General features: G+C 27.7%; 1 protein-coding gene across 1 annotated transcript in view; it reads right to left on the bottom strand.

The window, feature by feature from the left end:
- Window positions 1-1,396: 1,396 nt before the first annotated feature.
- The window catches only part of LOC111629280 (vacuolar protein sorting-associated protein 4B-like), a 57,315-nt gene continuing 32,566 nt past the window's right edge, over window positions 1,397-26,145 (bottom strand). The window contains exons 7-11 of the mRNA XM_023373162.1: window positions 25,915-26,048; window positions 23,025-23,112; window positions 22,738-22,878; window positions 18,376-18,486; window positions 1,397-1,651 (exon numbers count right to left, since the gene is read on the bottom strand). Coding sequence (XP_023228930.1) covers window positions 18,385-18,486; window positions 22,738-22,878; window positions 23,025-23,112; window positions 25,915-26,048 — 465 coding nt within the window. The 3' untranslated portion in view covers window positions 1,397-1,651; window positions 18,376-18,384. The remainder of the gene's footprint in view (window positions 1,652-18,375; window positions 18,487-22,737; window positions 22,879-23,024; window positions 23,113-25,914; window positions 26,049-26,145) is intronic.

Raw genomic sequence — 26,145 nt, 5'->3', positions numbered from 1 at the left:
AATCTCGTTATGTATCCTACAGATATATATATATATATAAATGATTTATGCTATAATAAAATACAATTTATTCCGACCATTCGGTAGAGCAAAAGAAAAAAGTTTCTAGTGGTCCAGGCGGAATAATGTCTATTTCTTACTAACTGATTTGTAAATTATTTCGGAGGTTATACATAACAAACCTTAATATATTTTATAGTGAATAAATATGATAATTACAACAAAAACAATTTTCTTTCTATAATTCCATTTTTTGATATATTTTTTTGGAATTTCACATTATAATAATTATAAATAAGCGCCATTAGAATACGTTTGGCATTATTATTTCTTTAGGACTGTTGATTATACCGCCAGAGTATCGATTTTCTTGGGCATTCATAATACTGTAATTGTGTGAAAAACCTTTGCGAATGTAAAATAATATCTAAATACAGTACCATATCTTATTTTTCACATAAAGACAAAAATTTATTTAAAAAGTCACAGATTTATTATTATTTTTTTTTGTATTGTCTAAAACAGGGGTGTCCAACCCGCGGCCCAAGGAAAGTTTGAATGCGGCCCAATAAACGTGTACACAAAACCGAAAATTTTTTAAATTATTTATTTATTTCAACGACATCAACTCAAAAAAGAAGTTTCACAAAGCCGTAAACCTTTATACATATTTTATTTTTGAGTGGAAAAGAAATATTTTCAAATACTTAGAAATGTGTGAATGAGAAAGGTATACTAAATAAAGCTGGAGTTGGCTCTCAAAGGAGTATAGACTCAAATTCGGGGGAAAGGAGAAAAAGACCTAAAGATAAAAAGTAATGAGAAAGGTTAAATAGACCTCCTGTTATGCAATATGGACCCTTAATTTTCCAACCTTCCTCACTTCTTTATCTTTTGTCCTCTTTCTCCTTTCCCCCGCATTTGAGTCTATAACAGGGGTGGCTAACCTGCGGCTCGCGAGCCACATGCGGCTCTTTGAAGGATTATTTGTGGCTCTCGATAAATGTACCCGAGTTCCCTTTTCATTTTTGTGTTATTATATTTTAAAAAATTATTATCGTTCCGTATGTGTTTCAAAATGTCTTTTAAAAAAATAAATATAATAAGGCATATTTTAAGGTAATTGAGTAGCATTCTTCTCCAAAAAGCGACAATGACACGTATTTTAGTCCTCTGAATCTGACCTGAGAAGCGTCCATTTCCTTAAAATCCTGGATACGCCACTAACTTGATATTGTTTTATATAAGCCTGGCGCAATGCACAAAGCAGTATCAAGTTAAATATTTAAAAAAAAAAAAAACGTTTATTAACGAACAGATCTGAATATTTTTGCGTATAAAAGTACATATTTACTATCTCACAAAATCAAGTCAAAATAATCTGATAAAAGTTTGCAGTTTAATTATATTTCCGGTTGTAGAAAAATGATTTAAAAATTACTCTAAACATTTTATTTAGATTTAAATATAAACAAAGTGACCTTCATTTGCATATACAATAAGTAGCGTAAGTGTATTAAAGCAACAATGCTTTCATATTACACTTTTTTGAATCTCTCCGACAAGCATTACTAATTTTAAATTCCAATTGTTGAGAGTCTTCCTATCAACGTCATTCCTGCACTGTTTCGGGGTCTGCTTTCTTGAATGCCTAGAGCAAACATTCTTAAATTATATACATATATAAAGAATAAACATTTTAAAAAATGCCAGATATTGAAATTCCTTAAACTTTTTTAAATTATAGGATACTCAATAGTAGGCCTATATTTTATGTAAAATTCTTACAAGAATAATGTTTTTCAAAATAACAATACAGTACCTATATTAGGCATACTGTTAAAGGGAATAATAATCCAAAGGTAATACCCCCACACTCAGATAAATTATTATTCATTTACATTATTAAATTATAAAAGAAATAATTTTTATTATGTTTATAGAGTTGCTGTAAGTTATCTGAATGACAGTACATTTTAAGAATTAATTTACTAAACAATACATTTACTGGAAAAATTCTAAGTTAGAATTGCCAAATATGATTGTAATATAATGTCCATTAATTCGGAGATCATTCATAAAGTTAGCTAAACTGAATATCACTTAAAATAGTAATTATTATTATGAAATATGATTGCCAATTATAATTTCTTTTCATTGGCAAGTATGCACTGATTACAATAAAATAAAATTTTGAATTTTTAATATCATACCCCTGTAATGTTTTATTTGGATAATATATATATTTAACAATTTTCTGGAGCTAAAAAGTTAAGATTTGCAATAATTTTAGATAATTACAGGAATTAATCATCTGTACCCCTGTAATTATGTGAGTAATACTTCATAAGCTTGATAATGTTACTTTAAATTAACATTACAGAATGAATATTTTATTAAAACTTTTTATCTAAATAATGTAAATAGAATTTTTAACCTAAACTTTTGCTGTATCGAGGATACTCTGCCGCTCTATGGTAAAGCATCATCATACATCTTGAGAGTCTAAGCTCTAAATCGGGACANTATAATATAATTTATAATAATATAAAATTATAATTTGTGACGACATTGCTATAAACACTTAACATTAAAAATTTAAATTCATGTTAAAATTCAAGTTGAAAGAATGACTATCAAAATTTTTTAAAAATTTTAAATAAAAAAAAACACATTAATATGAAATACTATTTCTATAAAAATACTATATAAATTTTGTTTAAAATATTTTTAAAATGTCATTAAAATAGAATGTTAATAATGTAAATAAAATAAGTTTACCATAAATTTCCATCTATGGTAAACTGCATCAATTATAAGATTTAGAAACCAAGGAAATTATTACTTAATATGAATAGGAAAAGGACTTTTAAATACAGAGTATCTGAAAAACAAAGTAAAAATATTTTAAAAAGTTTTATTGAAAAAATGGACAAGATTTTTTAACTCTTCCTGCTCTGTGGCATTAAGAGGGCCTTTTTAACAAGCCCATTATGAGTTCAGTCAGGCCCACAATAGAGTGACTAGGTGGTGAGAGAGAAAACCTGACATATCTGGATGGAACACTACCAAAAAACTTCCTGGAGTTTTTCAACCCATTTGAATTTGATCCCAGGTCGTCAGAATAATAGATTGCATCCTTATTAAGCATTTAGCCACTAGAATTTAGTTTTCATCACATGAAATAGTTCAATATTTTCCTCCACTTTTCAAAACTTTAATAAATTATTTCTGATCTATCTTATACAAAACTATTTACAAAAACTGAAATTGATGAGATGAAAAGTTTTCACTATAGGTCACTCTGAAGCAGTTCTGTGATAATTAAATATTATCTGTATGGATCTATCATACAAGGTAAAATAACTACTTTTTTAAGAGTCATCTTTATTATTTCAACAGAAATGCATTTTTATGTATCGGAAAAGTACTGTACATTTAAATATGTATTAATGATTTATAAAATCTGGATGAGATTGAGAATAAAAAGTATAATACTATATAAACTATGTAAATGTATAAAATAATATATAAAAAACTTAAAACTTTGTTTACTATTAAAAACTTTGGCAAAGTGGCAGTAACTAGTGAGACATTTAGAAAAGCATGCATATTATGTGTGCAATCTGGTTGCTCTACACATGCATTAATGTTTTTGCTTTATTTTATTTTTTGTGTTTTAGTATATTTTTATTTGCATCTATGTATTTGTTGATGTATCTTATTTTATTTTCCATTTTTAGTGATAACCTACGGCACGAGATTGCACACTAAAAATGTTTTAAAAATGTTCCAAAATGCATTTATTGTTAATTAATACAAATCTGTCAGCATTTGATTTTGTTTGATCTTGATAAAGGTCATTAAAGATGACCGAAAACGTTTGAATTGGATAATAAATACAGCTACAGTTTATAAGGTTTTTTGAGTAGTGAATCTTTACTATTAAAAACTGAATGTAAAATGGATAAATGAAATAAAAATTTTGGTAAAAAGAAAGGTAAAACATGGTAAAATATTAAATATTACTAAAATACAATGATCTTGCATTGTCTATAAATTAATAACAAAGATTTAAATGTACTTTTCCATTTCATAAAAATAGCAAACATCAACCAACCAAAACATACCAATGAGATATATAATCTAAAATACATTTCTGTTGAAACAATAAAGATGACTTCTTTAAAAAAGTTTTCCCTATATGATAGAGCCATGAAGATAATATCTAATCATCACAGTACTATTCAACATTCTGAAGTTTCTTTACACATTAAATTATGACTGTACCATTTACAACTATTTATTGTATGAAAGAACATTGTCACACTCACAATGTGCATGGACAAAGGCTGTCTTAGTGTCTGTAGGACAGAAAGAGAAAAATAAGAGATAGGCTAGATGACATTTTTGTATAAGAATAACATGCAATTCAAATAGTAATCAGTAATTTATTACACAAATATTTAAATCCTATTACTATACTCAAAAATGTGTTAACAAAAGTTTTTATATTAGACAAAACATGTACACTCTGTAACCAATATTCAGCATGAAAAATCCAAACATAGGTTGGCAAATGCTTTCGATGCCCCTCCTGGGCTCTTCTTCAGGCCAAATTCACTATAACTGGATTCTTATAATCAAATGTTTTTAAATAAGAATGTGCTTCACTTCTAGAAGTTCAAATATGGAAGGCAATCATGCGCTGTTTCAAAAAAAATAATTTTTACCAGTGAAGAAGAGCCCAAGAGGAAATCGAAAGCGTTTGCCAACCTATGTTTGGATTTTTCACGCCAGGTATTGGTTACAGAGTGTACATGTTTTGTCTTGTATGATCTGGTGTGGGGGAAACTTTAGTTAATTATTATATTTTATAATTTATGAAAATAATGTGGTTAAATATATAAATATTTAATACAATAAAAAATTAATCAAAGGGCAAAAATCCAAGAAAATGCCAGTGATTTTTTAGTCTATAATTTTTAATCTTGCCATATTATAATTAGTTTCTAATTAATATATTAAACAAAACATCTTCTAAAAATTTAATTTTTATTTAGTGTAGTCTATATATTACTTGTCAAAACAATTAATTTAAAGCTAATATTTGAAAATGACAACAGAACAAATTATTTGATTATTTATGTTTATCAAACAACTTATTTTAAAAATATGAATTAAATATGATGAACTTTGAATTCAAAATATTTTATTTTATAAACAAAGCAACTGATGAATTCATTGAAATGTTATTTAAGTAAAAAAAAATTATATTGTAATACAGTAGAACCTCCATTATCCGGATTTTCGATTATCCGGATTGTTCAAAATAAACAAAAAATTTTACGAATTTGCTGATTTGCATTTGGCGAATTACGACACTGTTTATGTACGTGATGGAATGCATAACTTTTTTTTTGTTTCAACAATGTCTCACCCGGCACAGTGGCCGTAAACTCTTAAATATATTTTGCGTCGTAATAAAAATATAACTTGACATACGTATTTATAAATAATTTATATTCAAATTACATCATTTCTATGACCAAGGGCGGCGTAAGGCATGGACGACGTGGGCCACCGCCTATGCCTCGNTCCCAGTTCTGTATTTTATTTATTAATGCATTTTTAATAATATATGGTTATTTTAAGCTCACAAACAAATAAATTTTAGTTTTTAATAGAGTACAGAAAAAAGTAATCTAAATTTACGAATGCATGTACTGTACTGTAAATAAAGTACATAGTTGTAAATGTATATATTTTAATATGATTTTGTGCTTTAAACGCTTTTCTAGTGATATTACGACTTCAATATTTGTGGCGGACGGACGTAAAGTCGAATAAAAGGACTTAAACTTGATTTTTATTTTTCCATATACTTTTTTGACAAACGACGTATAATCGGGAACGACGTAACTCGAAACGACGTAAGTCGAGGTATACCTGTACATAATGGTTTGATTGATTAAATTGTCTTATAATTTACACACATTAGGATCTAACTAAATACTCTTAAATGACATCTGTTTGAGCTATTAAACTGATTTTAAATAGTTGATTTATTTAATGTTCATTATATAACTTAACAGCCTTTGAAAATTGTTTGTTGTTTGCCATGCAAGAAGGTCACAGTTAGTATTAAAAGTTAGATGCAATAAATTTTAAATAGTGAAAAGATGTATGTTCCATTTGCTTTTTAGGAGGAATGTATACAGGTTATGAAAAATCAAGGTGAAGGAATAGCTATAACCTTTTCCCAAAGTTTAAATTGCTTTATAGGGATCACAGTTTAATCTGTATATGCTGCAATAATTCATGTTATAGCAATTCCTTTATTTTGCTTTTGTATAACCTATGGCCTTGCAGCCTAGAAACTGCATGCCGTAGAGGGTACTGTAGCCATACATATGCCATTCAAAGGGATCCTACCTTTCTCTACTGTCTATCTCCTCTCCCTTTACCCTCTGGCTAAACACCTCATTTACGGCTGAAGTCTTTCTTGTAGGTATGTATATAATATATATATATTTTTTTTTTCAAAAGCTATAAAGTCATTTGACAAATAGTGTACTTTATGTAATACTTGAATCAATTACTCATGAGAAAAATACAAATCTATCTATGACCAAAATTTATGCACTAGCTGTAAGCATATTTATGATTTTATAAAATAATTAACAAGACATTTAATTCATCATATTAAAAACTAAAGTATAGATTAATCAGATAAAAATTAAATTTAACATTGACTAAAAGATTTTGTACATAATTAACTCAAATAATTAAAATATCATTCCAGTTGAATTTTAGTAAGTTCTACTAATACAGTTAGTTTTTAATTGTGTTCAAGTGACACAAATAAATTAATTTGTTATAAATATTTTAAGTAAAAAAATTACATAGAATTTAAATATACAATATTCAATATGTATTTACTGTACAATAATATAAAAATGTGAGTGTATGTAATAAAAACATTATTTTCTAAATAAGATTAACCTTACCAATAACCAAAAATAGATTATAAAATAACTAAATTTAGAATTAAGGAAAATAGTTAAGGATCATTACCTGTTGGTAATAGTAAAGATGAAGTTTTATTCAAAATAATTCTTATGCATTTTTTATTTTATGATGTAAGTATTTAGCAAAATTCTGGCAATTGTATAAATAAAATTTATGTGCAAATTTATTTCCATTATAATAAAGGAAATTAAGGGCAAAAACTCCATTTTGACTATATATGGCACAACTCTTATAGAATGCAAATGATTATAAAACACAAAGTTAAAAAAACTATACCTTAGCTTAATGAATTTGGAAAATTTCAATTAAGGGCTGAAATATAAATAAATTTATGCAATATACAATTCTTAACTACATAAACAGTACAAGAAAAAGATAGTTTAACAGAATATGATATGGAAAAACTTCTTTGGAACAGACAATATAACTCTTAATTATATTATTTGGTTTACTTTTATTATATGTTTGAGGCAGAGTGTTAACAAAGCCTCTTCAAAATTGCAATCTCAAAATTTGATTGATCTACTTTGATAAGACACTGCCATTTTCTATAAATTGAGATGAGGAATCCAAAAATATAAGTCCATTTAAATGTAAAAATAGGGGTTCATGACTTTATTTTTGATGTAAAGTGGGATCATAGCGACAATATCTGTGCTTCCTGATGTGACTGAACATGTCTATGGAATTTAGGATCAAAAATAAAAAAACAACATTACATGCACCTAATGAAAAATAAGCACAAAAAATGAACAAAACACAAGAAAAAAGCAATTGATGGTGATTGCTTTGTTCTTGGGTTGCCTCTCTGTATTAACAAGTGCAAGGATTGTCTCTCCCATGGCTAGCAGGTATGAGGATAGCTCTTTTGTGGCAGCAAGTGGAAAGTTTGCCTGTTTATGACCATCAGATGCAAGGTTCCCCTCTTCTGTACCTAACAAATGCAAAGATCAGTTCTTTCATTCCAGCTTTGCCTCAATTCTATTTCAATACAACAAAGTTGTGTGAAATCCTAATTTTACTTACTTCTTTGTTAAAATCTTATTAAATAACAGTATTTTTCATACATATCTTAAATATATATTATTGTAATAATTTTTCACAAATTTTTTTTTTACTGTTTTATTTGAAAATATATGTAATAAGGCTGCTTATTTTGTCACTCACATTTCTATAAAAGCATCAGATTAATAGAACTTCATGAAATTCAACCAAACTAAAAAAAGAGAGAGATTTAAAATTTAAGATAATTACAATAGTGTCAATTTAATTTTAATAATAGTCAAATTAAATTTTGTAATTTGAACTTATGTTTTGAAAGTAGTGTTATAAAATGTATATTTAATATATAATTAAATCCTTACTCTAAAAAATTGCAAACCACTGAAAAAGCTGGTAAAAATAATTAGAATAAATTATTAAGTCACAGTATTAGAAAAACATTAATCTCATATTATTTTTAATATTCTTTATTGCTCACTACTTAACTTTAAATAATGAAAATAAATTTTAAAATGAATTATTTGATAATGACCGAGTCAACTGAAAAATTAATACTATCACCAGTTTAACTTTCTTTGAAACATATGAAACATTTTCCTTTAAACAATAAATAAAAATTTTCAGTCAATAATTTGAAAAATATACAATCTATTTGTATTGTTTTCTTATATTTTTTCATTTACATAGAGTAATTCAAAGAACAGAACAATTATACATTAAAAGTTATCTCAACAAAGTAACATGAATTCAATTAAATTTTTGTGTTTAATTTAATGATCTTCCAGACAAAGATGTCATCTGAAAATCATATTTATTATATTTATGAATGTTCTATTTAAAATTTATAATTCTTTCTTTGATGAATGTGCATCATGATGGCATAATCATTATTATACAGAATAATAAATTTGTGTGTACAAAATAGGGATATTTTAAAACTTTATATTCTAATATCATATTATTAAGGCTGATTTGTATTATGCCACAAATATATCAAAATAGGTAATTTTATTTCTTGATTAAATTGACATTTCGAAGTAATTCATGATTTTGTGCACAAATTTTAAAGATGTATATTTCAATATTTCTAAATAGCTTGTTGTGCTAGAAATTAGCATTCTTTGTACATATTTAGATTAATTTTCATATTTCTTTCATTGATTACTCTTAATAAAAAAAATTTTTTAATCCCAATGTTAGACCATTATCCAGTTATACTGAAATGCTTGATTTTGATTTTCTGAACACAAACTAATAAGGAAGTTTTTAGAATTTATTGTGTAGATATGTTAATGTAAAAATTTTATGATGTAAGATAAAATAATATATTTATCATTTATTGAAAATTTCAATTTATATGGAACAAATATAAAGTCAAACATCACAGATCTAATAATTCATTTTGCTATGTAACCATATTTTTACAAAATTAAAAAAAAAAAAAAAAAAAAAATCACACATCTGTTTGAGCTATTAAACTGATTTTAAATAGTTGATTTATTTAATGTTCATTATATAACTTAACAGCCTTTGAAAATTGTTTGTTGTTTGCCATGCAAGAAGGTCACAGTTAGTATTAAAAGTTAGATGCAATAAATTTTAAATAGTGAAAAGATGTATGTTCCATTTGCTTTTTAGGAGGAATGTATACAGGTTATGAAAAATCAAGGTGAAGGAATAGCTATAACCTTTTCCCAAAGTTTAAATTGCTTTATAGGGATCACAGTTTAATCTGTATATGCTGCAATAATTCATGTTATAGCAATTCCTTTATTTTGCTTTTGTATAACCTATGGCCTTGCAGCCTAGAAACTGCATGCCGTAGAGGGTACTGTAGCCATACATATGCCATTCAAAGGGATCCTACCTTTCTCTACTGTCTATCTCCTCTCCCTTTACCCTCTGGCTAAACACCTCATTTACGGCTGAAGTCTTTCTTGTAGGTATGTATATAATATATANGTTGGTAATGGAAGATATAAATATGTGCATAGCCTCTAGCCATTTGAGGTGTTCAATAGGAGGCGAATCGTGGAGGAGAATGGCCTGGGAGAAGTTTGCTACTATATCCGGATTAATTCACAACATGCTCTAATTTCACCCATCAAAGTCCGACGGGCGATCTGGTCGTGCATGGGCGACTTGGATTGTGTGAATCCATTCGAACCTACAACTCAAATTTCAAGCTTTAAACGACATGATCGAATGGATTTCTACGTATAACGGATATCAAACATCTTTATAGAAACTGATTGGAACCTGAAGCAGAGCCCAGAAGGGGTTCAAAAATGTTTGTTTACTTTGAATATATTATAAAATTCTTAAATTAATTTTCTATGAATTTCCTAACTCTAATTAAAAAAGTAATTTAACATTAATTTTATTTTATTTTTGTGTTATTGTTCCTGATCCAATTGATTCTAATAGTGGGACAATTACAGTCTTATGATACAAATAAATGATTATATCTAAGTTAAAAAGGCTAAAAGTTTGAGAGACTTTTGCTTATGCTTAATCATTTGTTACAGGTTTGTCAAGGCTTAATAGGTTTATGTAATTCATTTAATATTAAACTAATATTTTTTTTGATTCTGATGAAACCATGTTGTAGTTTACCTAGTTTTTTTACAGACACACTACGGTGACATTATTCAACACTTGGCAGATTATTCACCACTTTATTCAGTTGGGACGCTATTTACAAGTCGCATTTCGGGCATTAGCCCCTCTTCAATTACTAATATAATGAAATTACTAATATAGAAACGGCAGTTAACATCCGAAAAAGAAAGAAACATGTGTACAGTTCAACATCAAGAAAAGATAAAAGGTGAGATAGATAAACTTCTAGTAGATTTAAATTACCTAAAGGTACACCTTAAAAAGAACAGACAGTTAAGAATACTTTCTCTTCCAAAGTCTATCATTGAAAACATTCCAACATGCGATAGGAACTATAAAAACCAAAAAATATTAAAATCTGCTATAAAATTTAAATATATAAAAATTAGAAGATTAAAACGTGAGCTACAAAATATAACAAACAGAAAAAGAATGTTTATTTTGAAGATAAAGGGGATAAAACAAGGAATTCACACGGAAACATTGTTGATAAATATAAAATGAACAAACATAATAAATTGGTAAAAAAATTTAAGTATCCTTCTATGGAAGAGATATTAGAGTGGAAAAAATCTTTAGTGTTGAACAAAACACAAATTGAGATTCCTAATGATGTCCTAGAGACAATACAAAAAGGATTGGACTTTAACGGACCTAATGATTGGGAAGTCATAGATATAGTGCCAGGTTTAGATCATATGTGTAATGAGTTAACAGAGGTAAATTCTAAAATTCTAAAAATTAACTTAAGTAACATAATTAAAAAATATACTACGAAAGAAAAAGGAAAAATGAAGATAAAGGATAAAAATTATTATAAATATAAAAACGATATAGAAAACCTGTATACATTTCTAAATGATAATAAGATAAATATTATAACAGCAGATAAATCTAAACAAGTTATTGTTGTGACTCAAGATTGGATAAAGTTAAAAAAACTAGAAATAGTAAAAGGGAATAAATTTAGAGAACTACCGATTAACCCCAAAGATATTATATACGAAGAATTAAAAAATAGAATTACAAAATTACAAAAACTTAAAAAAATTACCAAAAATGAAAAAGATTTTATCCTATATGAGGATAATGACAGAATGCCAAGACTAAATATACAACTTAAGACCCATAAGAAAGATGAAAATGTAAGACCAATAGTAGACTTTAAATTTGCTGTATTATATAATTTGGAAAAATTCTTGAAACAAAAGCTCAAAGATTACGAAAATTCAAAATATTCTATCAAAAACACAGATGACCTTCTAGTTGATCTCAAACGAGTAAAAATAGAAAATATGTCAAAAATAGCCAGTCTAGATGTGACAGATATGTATCCATCAATAAAATGGGAACTAATAGAGAATCAACTTAAGAAAATAAATGTAGAACCTGAAATTATAGAACTGTTGGAATTCACATATAAGAGTAATTATTTTATAGAAAATATTAAATAGAAATAGAAATAGAAAGAAAATATTATACACAAGAGGATGGAATTAGTATGGGGTCGGTCATTGGACCAAAACTCGCAGAAATTATAATGATTGATATAGACGAAAGAATCAGAAATATACCTGGTATAAAATATTATAAAAGATATGTCGATGATGTTTTAATTATATACAAAAATACAGAAGTTAAAATTAAGGAAATAGAAGAAATAATAAATAATATAGACACAAAAATACAATTTACAATCGAAGAAGAAAATACAAATAATTCACCCATGGGAAGCCCAGTCTCTGGGGACCTGTGTGAAATGGTAGTACGGCAATTAGAAAACAAGGTAATCCCTCAATACCTCCACAACATCCAATTATATAGGAGGTACATAGATGACATCATCATTGTCTGGAAAACAAACCCAGATGCAACAACATTTGTCAATTCTTTCAACAATAACCCGTATGGGTTGACTCTCAAAATAGAGCAATCTAACCCATCAGAAGTACACTTTCTGGACATAAGCATTAAGGTCGATAGCTCGGGAATCTATACGTCAGTATATCATAAACCCGGATCCACATCATCATATATTCCGACCAGGTCCTGTGATCCGAGCTCATACAAGACTGCAGCCTTTAGAGCATTAATCAGAAGAGCCTTTACGCATTCATCTAACATCCAGGCTTGGGATACCGAACTAGCCTACATACTCCACGTTGCCACCCAACACGGGTATCACAAACATATACATAGGCTAATACAACATCAGCAACGTATATATTCTGAGAATGCACAGGAATCAAACCAAGTTGAGGATGGCCATCTTGAAGAAATAGAGCATATTGCCATCACATACAATCTGTACTTATAATCTCTATACGCTAAGCTTGCCAGCAAACGACAGCTATGTCTAGCTTTTAGGAGGTGTCCCACCATTTTCAACATCTTACGTAATGGAAAGGACCCTCTTAACACCATCAGACACCCTGGAATCTACATAAATTTTAAAGAGGAGATGCTGTTTGTCGATGTCCTGGCAGGAGTTAATTCACAATACGCTCTAATTCACCCATCAAACTCTAATGGGCAAACTGGTTGCGCATGCGCGACTTGTATTGTGTGAATCCATTCGAACCTACAATTTGAACACAAGCTTTAAACGACATGATCAAATGGATTTCTACTTCTAACAGATATCGAACGTCCTTATAGAAACTGATTGGAACCTGAAACAGAGCCCAGAAGGGGTTCAAAAATGTTTGTTTACCGATCTTTTGCATGATCACACCGTAAATGGTTCAGGTGTGTAAAATTTTTTGAAGAGGAAAATAATGTTGACAACAGTATACGGTACCTAGATTTCTTAATCACAAGGAAAGAAAATAAAGTAGAATTTGAGCCTTATAAAAAACCGTGTTCAATTGAAACTACAATAAGATATGACTCTAATATACCTATGTATATCAAAAAGAATGTTTTTCATATGGAGTATACAAAAATACAAAATAGAACCAGTAACGAAATTATTAAAAATAAACATATAGATAATTTAAAGAAAAAATTCAACATAAACGGATATCCAATCAGATTAATTAATAAATGGCAAAAAATAATAGATAACACTACCAAAACAAAAGTAAAATATTTAGGTTTTCCATACATAAAAAATATGTATGAGCAAATAGATACAGAAATGAAGAAAAATAATATGAAACGTGCTCCAAAATATGGAAATCTATTCTCCAGATTGAAGGCTAAACAAAGTATAAAAAAACAAAAAATAAATAAAGAAGAAAGAAAAAATATTGTATATAAAATACCATGTACATGTAAAAACAACAGTTTTTATATAGGTGAAACAAAACGCAAACTAAAAATAAGAGTTAAAGAACATACGTCTGATTTGAAGTATCACCGATTAAACTCAGTATTCCATGATCATTGTGTACTAAACAATTGCAACATAGATAAAACTAACATACAGATTCTACATAAAGAGAAGAAAACATATAACAGAAAATTTAAAGAGAGTGTTGAGATTATTAAAAATAAAAATAACAATTGTATAAATAAAAACTTAAGCATTAAAATTAGTGAGAACTGAATAAAAATATTGTAATTAAGTTGGTGACTATTGGTTTTAATTATGACGATAATCACCAAAGTTTAAAGTTCATGTATAAATAAATGATTGTAAAAATCTGGAAATAATATAAGTTAAGATTAATATAATGATTCCTGTTTGTACACAACTTTCCATTGTATACTGAAATTGTTTCAAAAAATCAGCTCATTAATATATGTAAATTAGTAGACCAAATAGTGTCGTCGTGATAACTGTATGCAAGACTTGTTTTATGAGAAGCTACAACTGATAATGTGTGAATTTGATGTCCGTATATAAACTACAGGTAAAACAAATACTTGTACACAACAATTTAATGTAATAGTTTTAAATAAGTTCACTGATATATATGTAAATTAGCAGACCAAATAGTATTGCCGTGATGACTTTGTGTGAAACTCGTCATAAAAAAAGTTACAACAGTTATTGTGTGAATTTTGGTATGATATACGAATATAAATTACAGGTAAAACAAATATTGTTANAATAGTTTTAAATAAGTTCACTGATATATATGTAAATTAGCAGACCAAATAGTATTGCCGTGATGACTGTGCGTGAAACTCGTCATAAAAAAAGTTACAACAGTTATTGTGTGAATTTTGGTATGATATACGAATATAAATTACAGGTAAAACAAATATTGTTAAAAAATGTTTATAGATTTCAATTTATTTATTTGAATTATCTGTATAAACTTAAAGAACGTCATATTCGAAAGCCCTGTCATCAAGCAGTCAGCTTCGAGTATTGTCAATCTGTTTATTGTCCACTTGATATATAGAATATGAAATTGTCCATCCTGTACGACATCTGTACGCTCGTGATATGTACTTTTGAGGTATGTTTTTTTTTTAAATGTTATATCTACGGGATGATTTACTCACATATTTATATGTATAATTTCTCATGTTTTATTTTAATGTTTAGTTGGCTGAAGAGGGGCTAATGCCCGAAACATGACTTGTAAATAGCGTCCCAACTGAATAAAGTGGTGAATAATGTCACCGTAGTGTGTCTGTAAAAAAGCTAATTAAACTAATAATTCAATGTGGTCTATTCCTTGGTTTTAGAATGAATAAATAAAGATAATATAAGATTTACAGAAACTATATAGTTGCTTCATCAAGACCATAGAAATCTAACTTAATAATTTTATCATTTGATATTATTCTATAAAAGTTATTTTTTCTGTGTTATTAACCTTGTTATTCTGATTGTTATTATCTGGCATTGTAATTAAGGATATTAAGAGTATTTTTTATACTTGTAACCTTAAAAATTTTTGTAACTTTTCCCTATCAAATGTATCATCCCTGTAACAGAAAATGTATCCCTTTTTGTGAATAAACTATTAATATTAATTTTATTTTATAAATAGTGCAAAAAAATAGGAAATACTAAAGTTATATATATATATTTTATTACATGGATTATTAAGAATATATATTTACACAACTATTCCATTTATAAAAGATTTATTTTTTCATCATATTTCAATGATATATATACACAAATATTTCTGTATTATATTTTTTTTTTTACTTTTAGATTAATAAAAGTAATTTAATTGAATTGTAATATCTTAATGGATAACTACAAAAAAAAAACTCTTTCATTTGTGTTTAATGTAGTAACTATTTATGGAAAATATTGGCCAAAAGAAACAGATAGTAATCAAGTTTTTTAAACATTTTATATTATCTGATATTTTTTAAAAAAGTCAATTGTCACTTAACACCGTACAGATATGAACATTTGACAATTGGTTTTTCATTAAAAATACATTAAAACTGGACCCAATTATGCAAAAAATTACAACCCTCAACGAACTTAGAATAAGTAAATCAACATTAAAGTTTTTCACTTTCAAACAAAATATAGACGGTTAGTTGGTAAGCTTTTTAAATTGTTAATAGTAGCTGTAAGGTTAGATTGTTTTTGTAAAATGAAAATTGGACAATATTGAATCTTATAGAATTTCAACCCATTTTTGTACATTTGAAGGTTTGGACTTTTTGAATAATTGAACCCAATTATATCTTTTAAGGTTGAAATTTATAATTTATATTAATGCAATGATGAGCAACCTTTTCTGGATACAGGCCACAAGTAAACTTCATAAGCTTCTGATGAACCACATGCAGTTTCTTAGAGAGTTGCAGGCTTTAAGCCAGCTAAGTAACATCATACTCCATACGATATATGCTAATGATATGTAAACAAGTATTACAGTCCGTTTCAAAATTATAAACACACCCAACTTTTTTCAATAACAAAAACATTAACAATTGTAATGTATTTATTATATTAAAATATCATTTACAACATCAATTTAAACATTTTCTGAAATTTTTACAGCAATCTTACAATTACAAAAAAAATTATCACATATTTTCAATTTTTGATTGTTTCAAAAGTATAAACACATGTGCACAAAAAAACAATTTGTGATGTTTCAATATTTTGTAGGTCCACCATTTGATTTAATTAGTTCAAATACTCTATCAGGCATACATTTTACTAGTTTTTGAAGTTGTTCTTGTTTAATATTTTCCCAACAATCCATAATAGCTAATTTCAATTCATTTACAGTATTGTATTGTCTGTTTTGGCCATAAACAAGACAACTCATAATGCCCCAAATATTTTCTATCGGGTTCATATCAGGGCTCCGTGATGGCCAATCAATTACAGTAAGTTTTTTTTTCAGCAAACCAATTTTTAGTTGACTTTGATGTATGAATGGCAGCATTATCCTGTTGGAATTGCCAGTTTTCTCCCCCAATAAGTGGTCCAAAAGTTATTAAATTTTGATACAACAGTTCTTGATACTTTTCTGAATTCATTCTACCTTCTATGAATACAATATCTGTTTTACCTCCCCATCCAAATCCTGCCCACACCATCACAGATCCTCCACCTTGCTGTCTGCTCATTCTGACTTCTTCGTTCTTCCTCAAATCATGCCAGTAGTGACTATAACTGTCAGGTCCATCCAAATTCCACTTTTTTTCATCTGAAAAGACTATTTGTTTCCATTCCTCTTTCCATGTCATCTTGTCTTTGGCCCACTTTAATCTAGCTGTTTTGTACAATTGTGTTAATTTCAGTTTAGCAGTCATTTTGGTAAATTTGGCATTTTTATGATTATGCATACATCTCCATACAGTTGCTGGTGAAACTGCAATTGGCAATGTTGATGCTGCTTCTCTGACAGACAACTTGTTGACTGTCAGTAGCTGAAAAACCTTTCTTTCATTTCTAGGTGTAAGGAGTTTAGGCCTTTTGCATTGCTTATTTCTGCCATAATTTCCACCCTGAGTTAACACATTTCTCACAGCATGTGTAGATTGATTCATAGCTGCCAAAATTTGTCTTAGAGATCATCCTAATCCTTTTAGTTGATATATTTCACATATTTCCAACTTTGTTAGTGTTTTTCCATGAGGCATTGCTTTAAATCACAAAAAACTGTTTAAAATTTGTGTCATGTTTTTAATAATAAATGCTACTCCCCTCTGTTGACAACGAATTAAACTAATAATTAATAAAAAAATTATTATACTAATTTTAATCATCTGTGTTTATACTTTTGAAACACTCAAAAATTGAAAATTTCTGATAATTGTTTTTGTAATTGTCAGATTGCTCTAAAATTTTCAGAAAATGTTTAAATTGATGTTGTAAACAACATACTAATATAATAAATACATTACTATAGTTAATGTTTTTGTTATTAAAAAATGTTGGGTGTGTTTATAATTTTGAAACAGACTATATAATTTAAGCTAATAAATTTTACTTAGAAAGTTTAGTCTGAAAAAGTTCATTATCACAAATATTAGCTTAATTAGGATTACATGATAACATGAGGGAAAAAAACAGGAAAAATAAAATTATATTGTCAAAGCCCTCAAGGGCCATATTTTAGGATCTCTTGGGCCATGTGCAGCCCATGGGTTGTTCATCATTGTACTAATGTAAAGAATATTTCTGCTAACTTTTAACTGCCTCAATTTAAAACTGTAATTAGCAATTTTTGAAAATTCAGATTTTATTAATATATAATTAAAAACTTTCATATAATATATTTATAAATTTAAACAATATATATTCCAATTATAAAAAATACATAGCTTATTTACCAGAATTTCTTAACCTTCCTGTCCAAAATCATCCATAAACTGACGAAGCTTGATCATATCATCATCATTAACTGTTGGTTTAGAATTTGCTAATGAGAGCAAAACATCACTCTACAGAAAATTAAAAGAAATTTATTATTAAGTTAAAATATTAAGAAATATTGTTATACAGTATGTTTAAACATATCAATATATGAGTACAATTTGGAAATTTACATACATAAATAAGATTTGGGAATTAAGTTTCAGGAATATATAGAATTAAAACAATAAAAAGCTTTTAATATTGTTCAAAATAGTCTTCTTGAGAAGTTACATATCAAGGAAACATTTCTTAAATTTATTTTTAAAATGTACAACCTTGAAGAGATGATTAAAAAAAAGCAAGAAACTGATTTAATTTTAAGAAATTCTTTTTAAAATCAAATATAAGTGCATAACAAGCACAATGATATAACAAATGTTTTATGATTACAAAGGTCTTGTCAAAACTAATAAAGAATAAAGAAAAATACACCGAGGAAAAATACTGAGAGGAAAGTTATCTCAAAACACATCTATGGCAATTGGCAAAATAAAGATGTTTGTTGACAAGACAAATGTTAGTATGAATTGTTATCCCTCCCTACAGAAATAATTTGCACAAATTTATTTAAATTTACTGCCTTCAATTCCCTTTTAAAGTTACATTTAAATGTTTTCTTCTCTGAAAATGTACTCCTTGTGCCTTTGATTTGACTTTGGTTAACAGTAAGTAACCCAACCTTGAAGACTTAACCAGGAAAACAAGAAGGAATGATTTAACTATGCAGTAGAGAAGCTTTTATTTGACCAAAATATAGAAATGTAATACAGAATGAAGAAGTGAAATTTTCTCAAATCTGTCAACATTTCATAAATTGCTTCTTTTCATCATTTGAAGAGTTATTTGATTATAAGATGTAACAAATTCATAAACTTAACCAATCATTTATGATGTTTAAATCTTTGTTAACTATCTATGAATTTATCATCAGCAAGATTCTTGTGGTCTTAAAAAATCTTGCAAACTTTATTTTAACCCTTTATAGCCCGAATTTTCATTTTTTGATAAAAAATTTTTTTTCTTCTTATTATATCATCAGAAGAGATGTTTGTTCACAGATAAGTAAATAAAAAAAAATTAAAATGTAAATTAAAAATTTTTTAATTATGGGACTTAAAAGTCCCGTCAGGCTTTTAGAGCACATTTGGACTTAACAAGTTTTTTCTTGTTTAATATTTCGAAAATAAAATAATTTTGTTTTATATAAAGATCTTTTATCATAGATATTTGCAAATTAAATGCATAATTATATATATTAAGTATTTGTTAACTTTTACTGTATAATAAGGTCAAAATATGAAAAAAAATTAAAATGCATGACAAAACTAAAATAAAATTTATTGGTTTAATAATTTATGATTAGTAAAGATGTAAAAAGCTATTTTTTTCCCATTTACACACAAGAAAACTTTACGTAATGTGCATTTTGTATATGGCTTTGATGTGTATCAATATCAAATAAAATTTTTTTTTATATAAAATTATTTATATATATATATATAAGTCTTATATGTATATTAACTATAAAAATGTTAAACAAATTCATAAATTTATAAAGCACAATGTAAAAAATACAAATTTCTAACATTTACAAAAAAGATTCCTACAGGCCTGACGGGACTTATAAGTCCCAAACATATTTTGACTTCATACAGCTTGCAAACCATTAATTCTACAAACATAATACATTAAAATCAAACTACACATATCTAGAATACATATTAAAAAATACAAAGACATTTAACTTGAAAACATTAAGTAGAATTTGGCAACAAAGAAAGCTACTACCATATAGTATCAGCTACTACCATTCAGACAACACACGATGTGAAACTTTTTTCAACAAAACTAAAACAGGAACAGTTTGAAAGTTACTACCCTATAGAAGAAAAAAAGAACACTTTATACAATGATAAAATGTAAGTCCCAGAAAGCTATAATGCATACACTATGAAATAAAAGATATCAAAGATAGTGGGACTAGAAAGTCCCGTCAGGCCATAAAGGGTTAAAGATTTCTAGAAATAGCAAAGTGACAGAGTATCATTATCATACCCTTGTTTTATTAATTTTTATATTTCAATTGCATTTCTATATAATTTGCAACAAAATTAATGTTTGCACTTTGCATACGAAAATCTAGATAAAAGGATCCAACCACAGGAATTAAAAAATTATAGAAGTCTCTAGATCAATAGATTCAGATTTATTAGATAATCAAGTATTACTCAACTTGACAAAAACAATAGAATGCACAAGCCTCTAATAAAATGACTAATCAATCACTATTAAATATCTTCATGCCTTAATTTGTGAATCCCAATTTTATTGATTCACTAGCAAATACACATGTTAAATTTCAATGGGCTTTTACTTTCCTGGCTTATGTATATAACACAGAAAAGTATTGGAATTGTGTCAAATTTGACATTCTGGGCCTTTTTGCAAATCTCTACATTTTAAGATCACCTGAATCCAAAAAAGTTAAACAAAACAGAAAAAAATTCTGTGTACATGTGTGTTTTGGTGTCTATTTTGTTTAATATCACAGAATGAGGTAATGATTAAAAAATGAAATTTGGCATGGTAACTTGTACATAAGGGGCATTAATGCTATTAAATTTTGAAGATTAAAAGTCAAGAGGGTGGGGAGATAGAGGAAGCCAAGTGTCATATCTTGAGTGGAATTGGACTTAATGAAAATTTTACTCATCAACAGATTTTACAATATTTTATAAAGCCCATCTTGACCCTCAAAATTGAACCTTTTGCCATTTTATAATAATTAATAATACACAAGTTTTTTTAAACAAAATCTCATAACAAATGGTGCCTTAAACCATTTTAATTTTGTGTTTGTCTTAGTGTTTTTGCCAGGAAAGTTATGCAACTTGCTGCTGGGTTTTTTAAATAAATAGGGGCTTGCTGCCCCATTCTTTTTCTTCAACCAAACTCTCCATTTACTTGCCCCTTCACTTATTCCTATGTGGGGTGGCCCAACCTCCACATACTTCAGCTTGCTTGTTCCTGGGGCTTAATCCACTTGTTCCTAATATCTACATTTGTCACCAATTTAACATTATATTTTTGTGTCATTTGTTGATAATTACTGCAGGATAAGCTAAATATTAAATTAAACTTTTATATATATATAAATGGTACTATTAAAACAAAACTTTCAACAGGATGTTTAATATAAGAAAATAAGTTACTAATAGTTTATTTATTTGAACATAGATAACAGATAAACTTTATTTTGAATACAAGCACAACTTTCAAAATCTATGCATGTGGTTTAAAGTTGTTTTCAAAGCAATGGACAAAAGCTCTGACTGTTGTAAAAAAATTTTGATGCAAAAGTCATGACCATTCACATTATATTATTTAAGTTCCTAAGAATATGATGATATTCTTATAAGGACACAATTCCTAGAATTTAATTCCGAGTATCAAAGAATTGTCAACATTAACCTACAGTCATAAGCAGTTTTTATTCATGTGATTGCATGCATAAGTCCATTGATTTTTCATGCACAATTATGCTGTACATAATTGCCATTCCTCAAATTTGAGTACTGTCTTGTGATGTGTCTTCTGTGTGCACGCCAAAGTTTATTGTATAGTTTACAAGATATGGTTTTGTTTACAGAATATTGTCCTTAACCCTTCTCCCATACAAGGCCTCCCACTCCCAAACTTTGTGATAGCATGGGCTAACAAAAACAAGTTCAGCTGAAAATAAATGAAACACTGAAGCATTTTTCAGGAACAGAAAAGAATTTTTCTGTATTTTTGGCATGAAATAAAGTCACAAAAACATTTAAATTGTTGAAGGCCATAGTGCCCCAGAAAATCTTATAAAGATGTGTGTTCAACATCATAGAATTTGCAGACCATGCCATTATGTGCAGCATAACTGTGCATGAAAAATCAATGGATTATATCAATATCTTATATCCATGAAGTCATTACTACTACTTGCAACAATCATGAGAGACCGTCATGATGTAATTTGTGATGACATCAGAGTGGAAAAATCATCATTTTATGCACCATGATATGACAATAAAGAAAAATTGTATGCAATTTGTCAATTTGGTAAAAAAATGTCTGCAAAAAAATTAGTTGGCAAAGAAAATCATTATTGTATGTGATCATGAGTTAACACTAATTGCAAGTACTTTTGAATTATCCAAAATATATATAATATAAACAATTATAGATAAAGTAATATAATAATAAACATATTAACTATAATACTAATAAAATAAATTTACCATTGTAACTACAGGTTCTAATAGTTTTTCACCAGGCACATCCATCCATGACATTTCAATAGCTCCAGGAACTCCAGGAGAACAAGGTGTTAATAAATCATCTACAATAACATTTGGATCAGTTCGAGATGGGCCTCTAACCTAAAAGTTCAATATCATCATCATTATTTAATGAAATATTTATTAACAATACCTTTTACTAACTTACTTATTGATAAATTTAAATACATATGATATTCCTGAAGAAACATTTACAAACTTTTAAAATATTTAAAAAGTAAATTTACCCGTCGAAAATGTGTGGCTGTCTGTACTTTTCTTACAGGTTGCATTAAAGCATCTCTTACAAGGACTGATATATCTGCTCCAGAGTAACTATCAAAAATAAAATTTATTTTTAGACTATCTAATAACATACAAACAAAAAAATAATATCACAAATTTATACTATTGTTAAATTAAAAAAATATCAGCTCTTACTTGAGATAATTTTATAAATAAACAAATTTCTTATGAAATAGTTTTAGGAAATAAAGACAGAAATTGACTAATGATTATTTATGATAGAAGTTTATGGAATATCTGATTAACAAAATTAATTTTTCTTTTTGATATGACAATTTGAAGAAACTGATCAATGTGATGTTACATCATCATCTATTAACCTATTCGACATTGAAATTTTTATTTGTTGCCTGTGACGCCATGTTGAATTTTCGTTGATGTTAAGCCTAAAAATTTTTTTAAAAATAATAATCGTGTTTACTGTATCATAAAAAAATTATTTTTTTATGTTTCGCAAACAAAATAAATATATTGAATAATATAAAAACAAAAAAAATTATATTTTAAAAGTTTGTTTTAATATAAAAATCGTGACGCATAGCGACATCTAGTATCAAAAATGTTCCGATGTAAACATGAATATATTCGAGATCACCCATGCAGGTCAACACAAATATTTTCGGAAACAATGAAGGACAGGTTAATCAGTTTAATATATTAAATGGATATGAATTATAATCTTTGTTTTTTTCTACCATGTTGGCCACAAATGAATGAAAAATTTGTTATTTATTAAAATTACATTAACAACTTATATAATAACAAAAATCAAAAAACGATTCTTTAAAATTAAGCAATAATAAAAAATATATATTTGCATTCACTTATTTAAGAGCTTACTACTATATACAGTGGAACCTCACTTAATAAGCACCTGTCAAAACAAGTAATTCATATAACAATCAAAACAAATTGTAAAAAATGATTTGCTTAATGAGTGACATTTTGCATAACGAGTGACGAGGAGAGGGGAAGTCCCAGATTGTAGGCATGATACATCAGTCTGTGTTTAGCACTCTTTTCGCTAGCATCTTAGTGTCACTTGTGATCACACATTTTTCCAAACTTGTGTTCACACATATTACATATAAACATCAACAACCAGAATTCGTTATATAATAAATACGCCAAACGATATGCCAAGTTATTGGGCTATGTAAAGGCTATAATTAAATATTAGAAATTAAATAATTTGACTAGAAGTAGGCAGTTATGCTGCCATCTTATATTAAATTTAATGACCAATTTAAATTTTGATTGTTTTTTGTTTTCTGAAAATTGAATTTGCAATTCAGATTGGTTCATTCCACACTAGAAGAAAAGATGATGATGATTCATGCTCCTTAACAATGTATATTGTATAATTTTCTTTGACTAAACATTATACACAAAATATTTGAGTATTTTTTCAGCATGGAACATATCATATTTTACATTAATTTATATGGAAAAAATTGTTTCGTTTAACAAGTGTTTCACATTATGCGTAAGATTCTGGAACGAATTATGCTCGTTATGTGAGGTTCCACTGTACATTTAAACATAAGTCACTTTGAGGTTTCTTGATCTAACACAGTGGTTCCCAATTAGTTTTTCCTGCATACCACTTCAAGAAAGAGCTCAAACTCGCGTACCCCTTATAGCAGAAATTCATATTAATCCATACTAATATTATAAATTAGAAGGTAATTCTGCCTGTCTGTCTGTTACCTTTTCATGTCTAAACCGCTGAACAGGTTTTAATAAAATTTGGCACAGAGATAGCTTACATGTTGGAGATGGACATAGGCCATATTTTATTGTGAGAAAATATCTTACTTCCACGAGAAAATTCGATATAATGTGGGTGAAGCCGTGGGTAGACAGCTAGTGATAAATAGAATAAGTTTTTTTACATTTATTACCTTTAAAATACAATTCTAATAATAGTGAAAATAACATAAGGTTATTTAATTTGAACGTGACAAATGTGCATGATTTTCTCTGCACAACTTTGTAAAATCTGGTTGCTTTTTGGTCAGCTTCAGTCTCAAGTCATCTTCGAGTTGAAGTCGGTGATGATGTTTAGTTTTTATGTTTGTCATGGCCGAAAATCCACTCTTGAAGAGGTATGTTGTGCAAAATGGTAATAAATATTTCATTGCTGCTTCACTGACATGATAATAATGATAATTGTAAAATTAACACAAATTGTGTTAATTGTACAATTTTTGTTTCTTGCATAAGAATTTCATTTAGATTTTGTCACAAAAGCATTTTTTTGATGAAATTTCGAGAATATTTTTAGTTATAAATAAACAAATTTGTGCATTCGACATCATGTTGTAAATTGCTGACTTTTTGATGGTCCACCCATTATTTTTTTGATTTCTTCACCTGTGCATTTAAATTTTAAATCGACCGATTTTAGATCGCCGCACGTACCCCTTCATGCAATTTCACGTACCCCCAGGGGTACGCGTACTACTAATTGGGAACCATTGATCTAACAGATATCTTCAAGATAGTATAAGCAGTTTAATAATTAGTAGAGAATGAATTAGAAAATGATTAAATACTCAAAGAGAGAGAGAATAAAAATCTAATTCATAAGATCATTATCTTCTGATGAAAAAATTTTATAGGGGAAAACATTAGAAAAACTAATTAAAATGAAAACTGAAATAGGTTAGGAAAAACAATCTATTAAAATCTCCAGATGTTATAGGTTGATTCATACTAATAAAATCAAGCATATCCCATAAAAACAGTTATTCTAATATTTTTCAAATAATATGTATCAAAAAACAATCATCTAAAAAAAGCAATACTACATATACTTATGTTTCTTACCCATCAGTTTTTTTTGCTAAAGTCTTGAAATCATCTTCATTTAAAGTGCATGGAGTATTACCAACATGTAACTTAAAAATTTGAAGTCTAGCCATTTCTTCTGGTAATGATATATATATTCTTCTAGTATCAAAAATGTTCCGATGTAAACATGAATATATTCGGGATTGCCCACACAGGTCAATGAGGTCAACATGAATATTTTTGGGAACAACATAGGACAGGTTAAGA

Source organism: Centruroides sculpturatus, unplaced genomic scaffold, assembly GCF_000671375.1.
Source record: "Centruroides sculpturatus isolate CEXI.00-Female unplaced genomic scaffold, Cexi_2.0 scaffold516, whole genome shotgun sequence".
NCBI classification, from domain to species: Eukaryota; Metazoa; Arthropoda; class Arachnida; order Scorpiones; family Buthidae; genus Centruroides; species Centruroides sculpturatus.
Note: the sequence above shows the minus strand (reverse complement) of the source record. Positions and strands in the feature narration are given on the sequence as shown.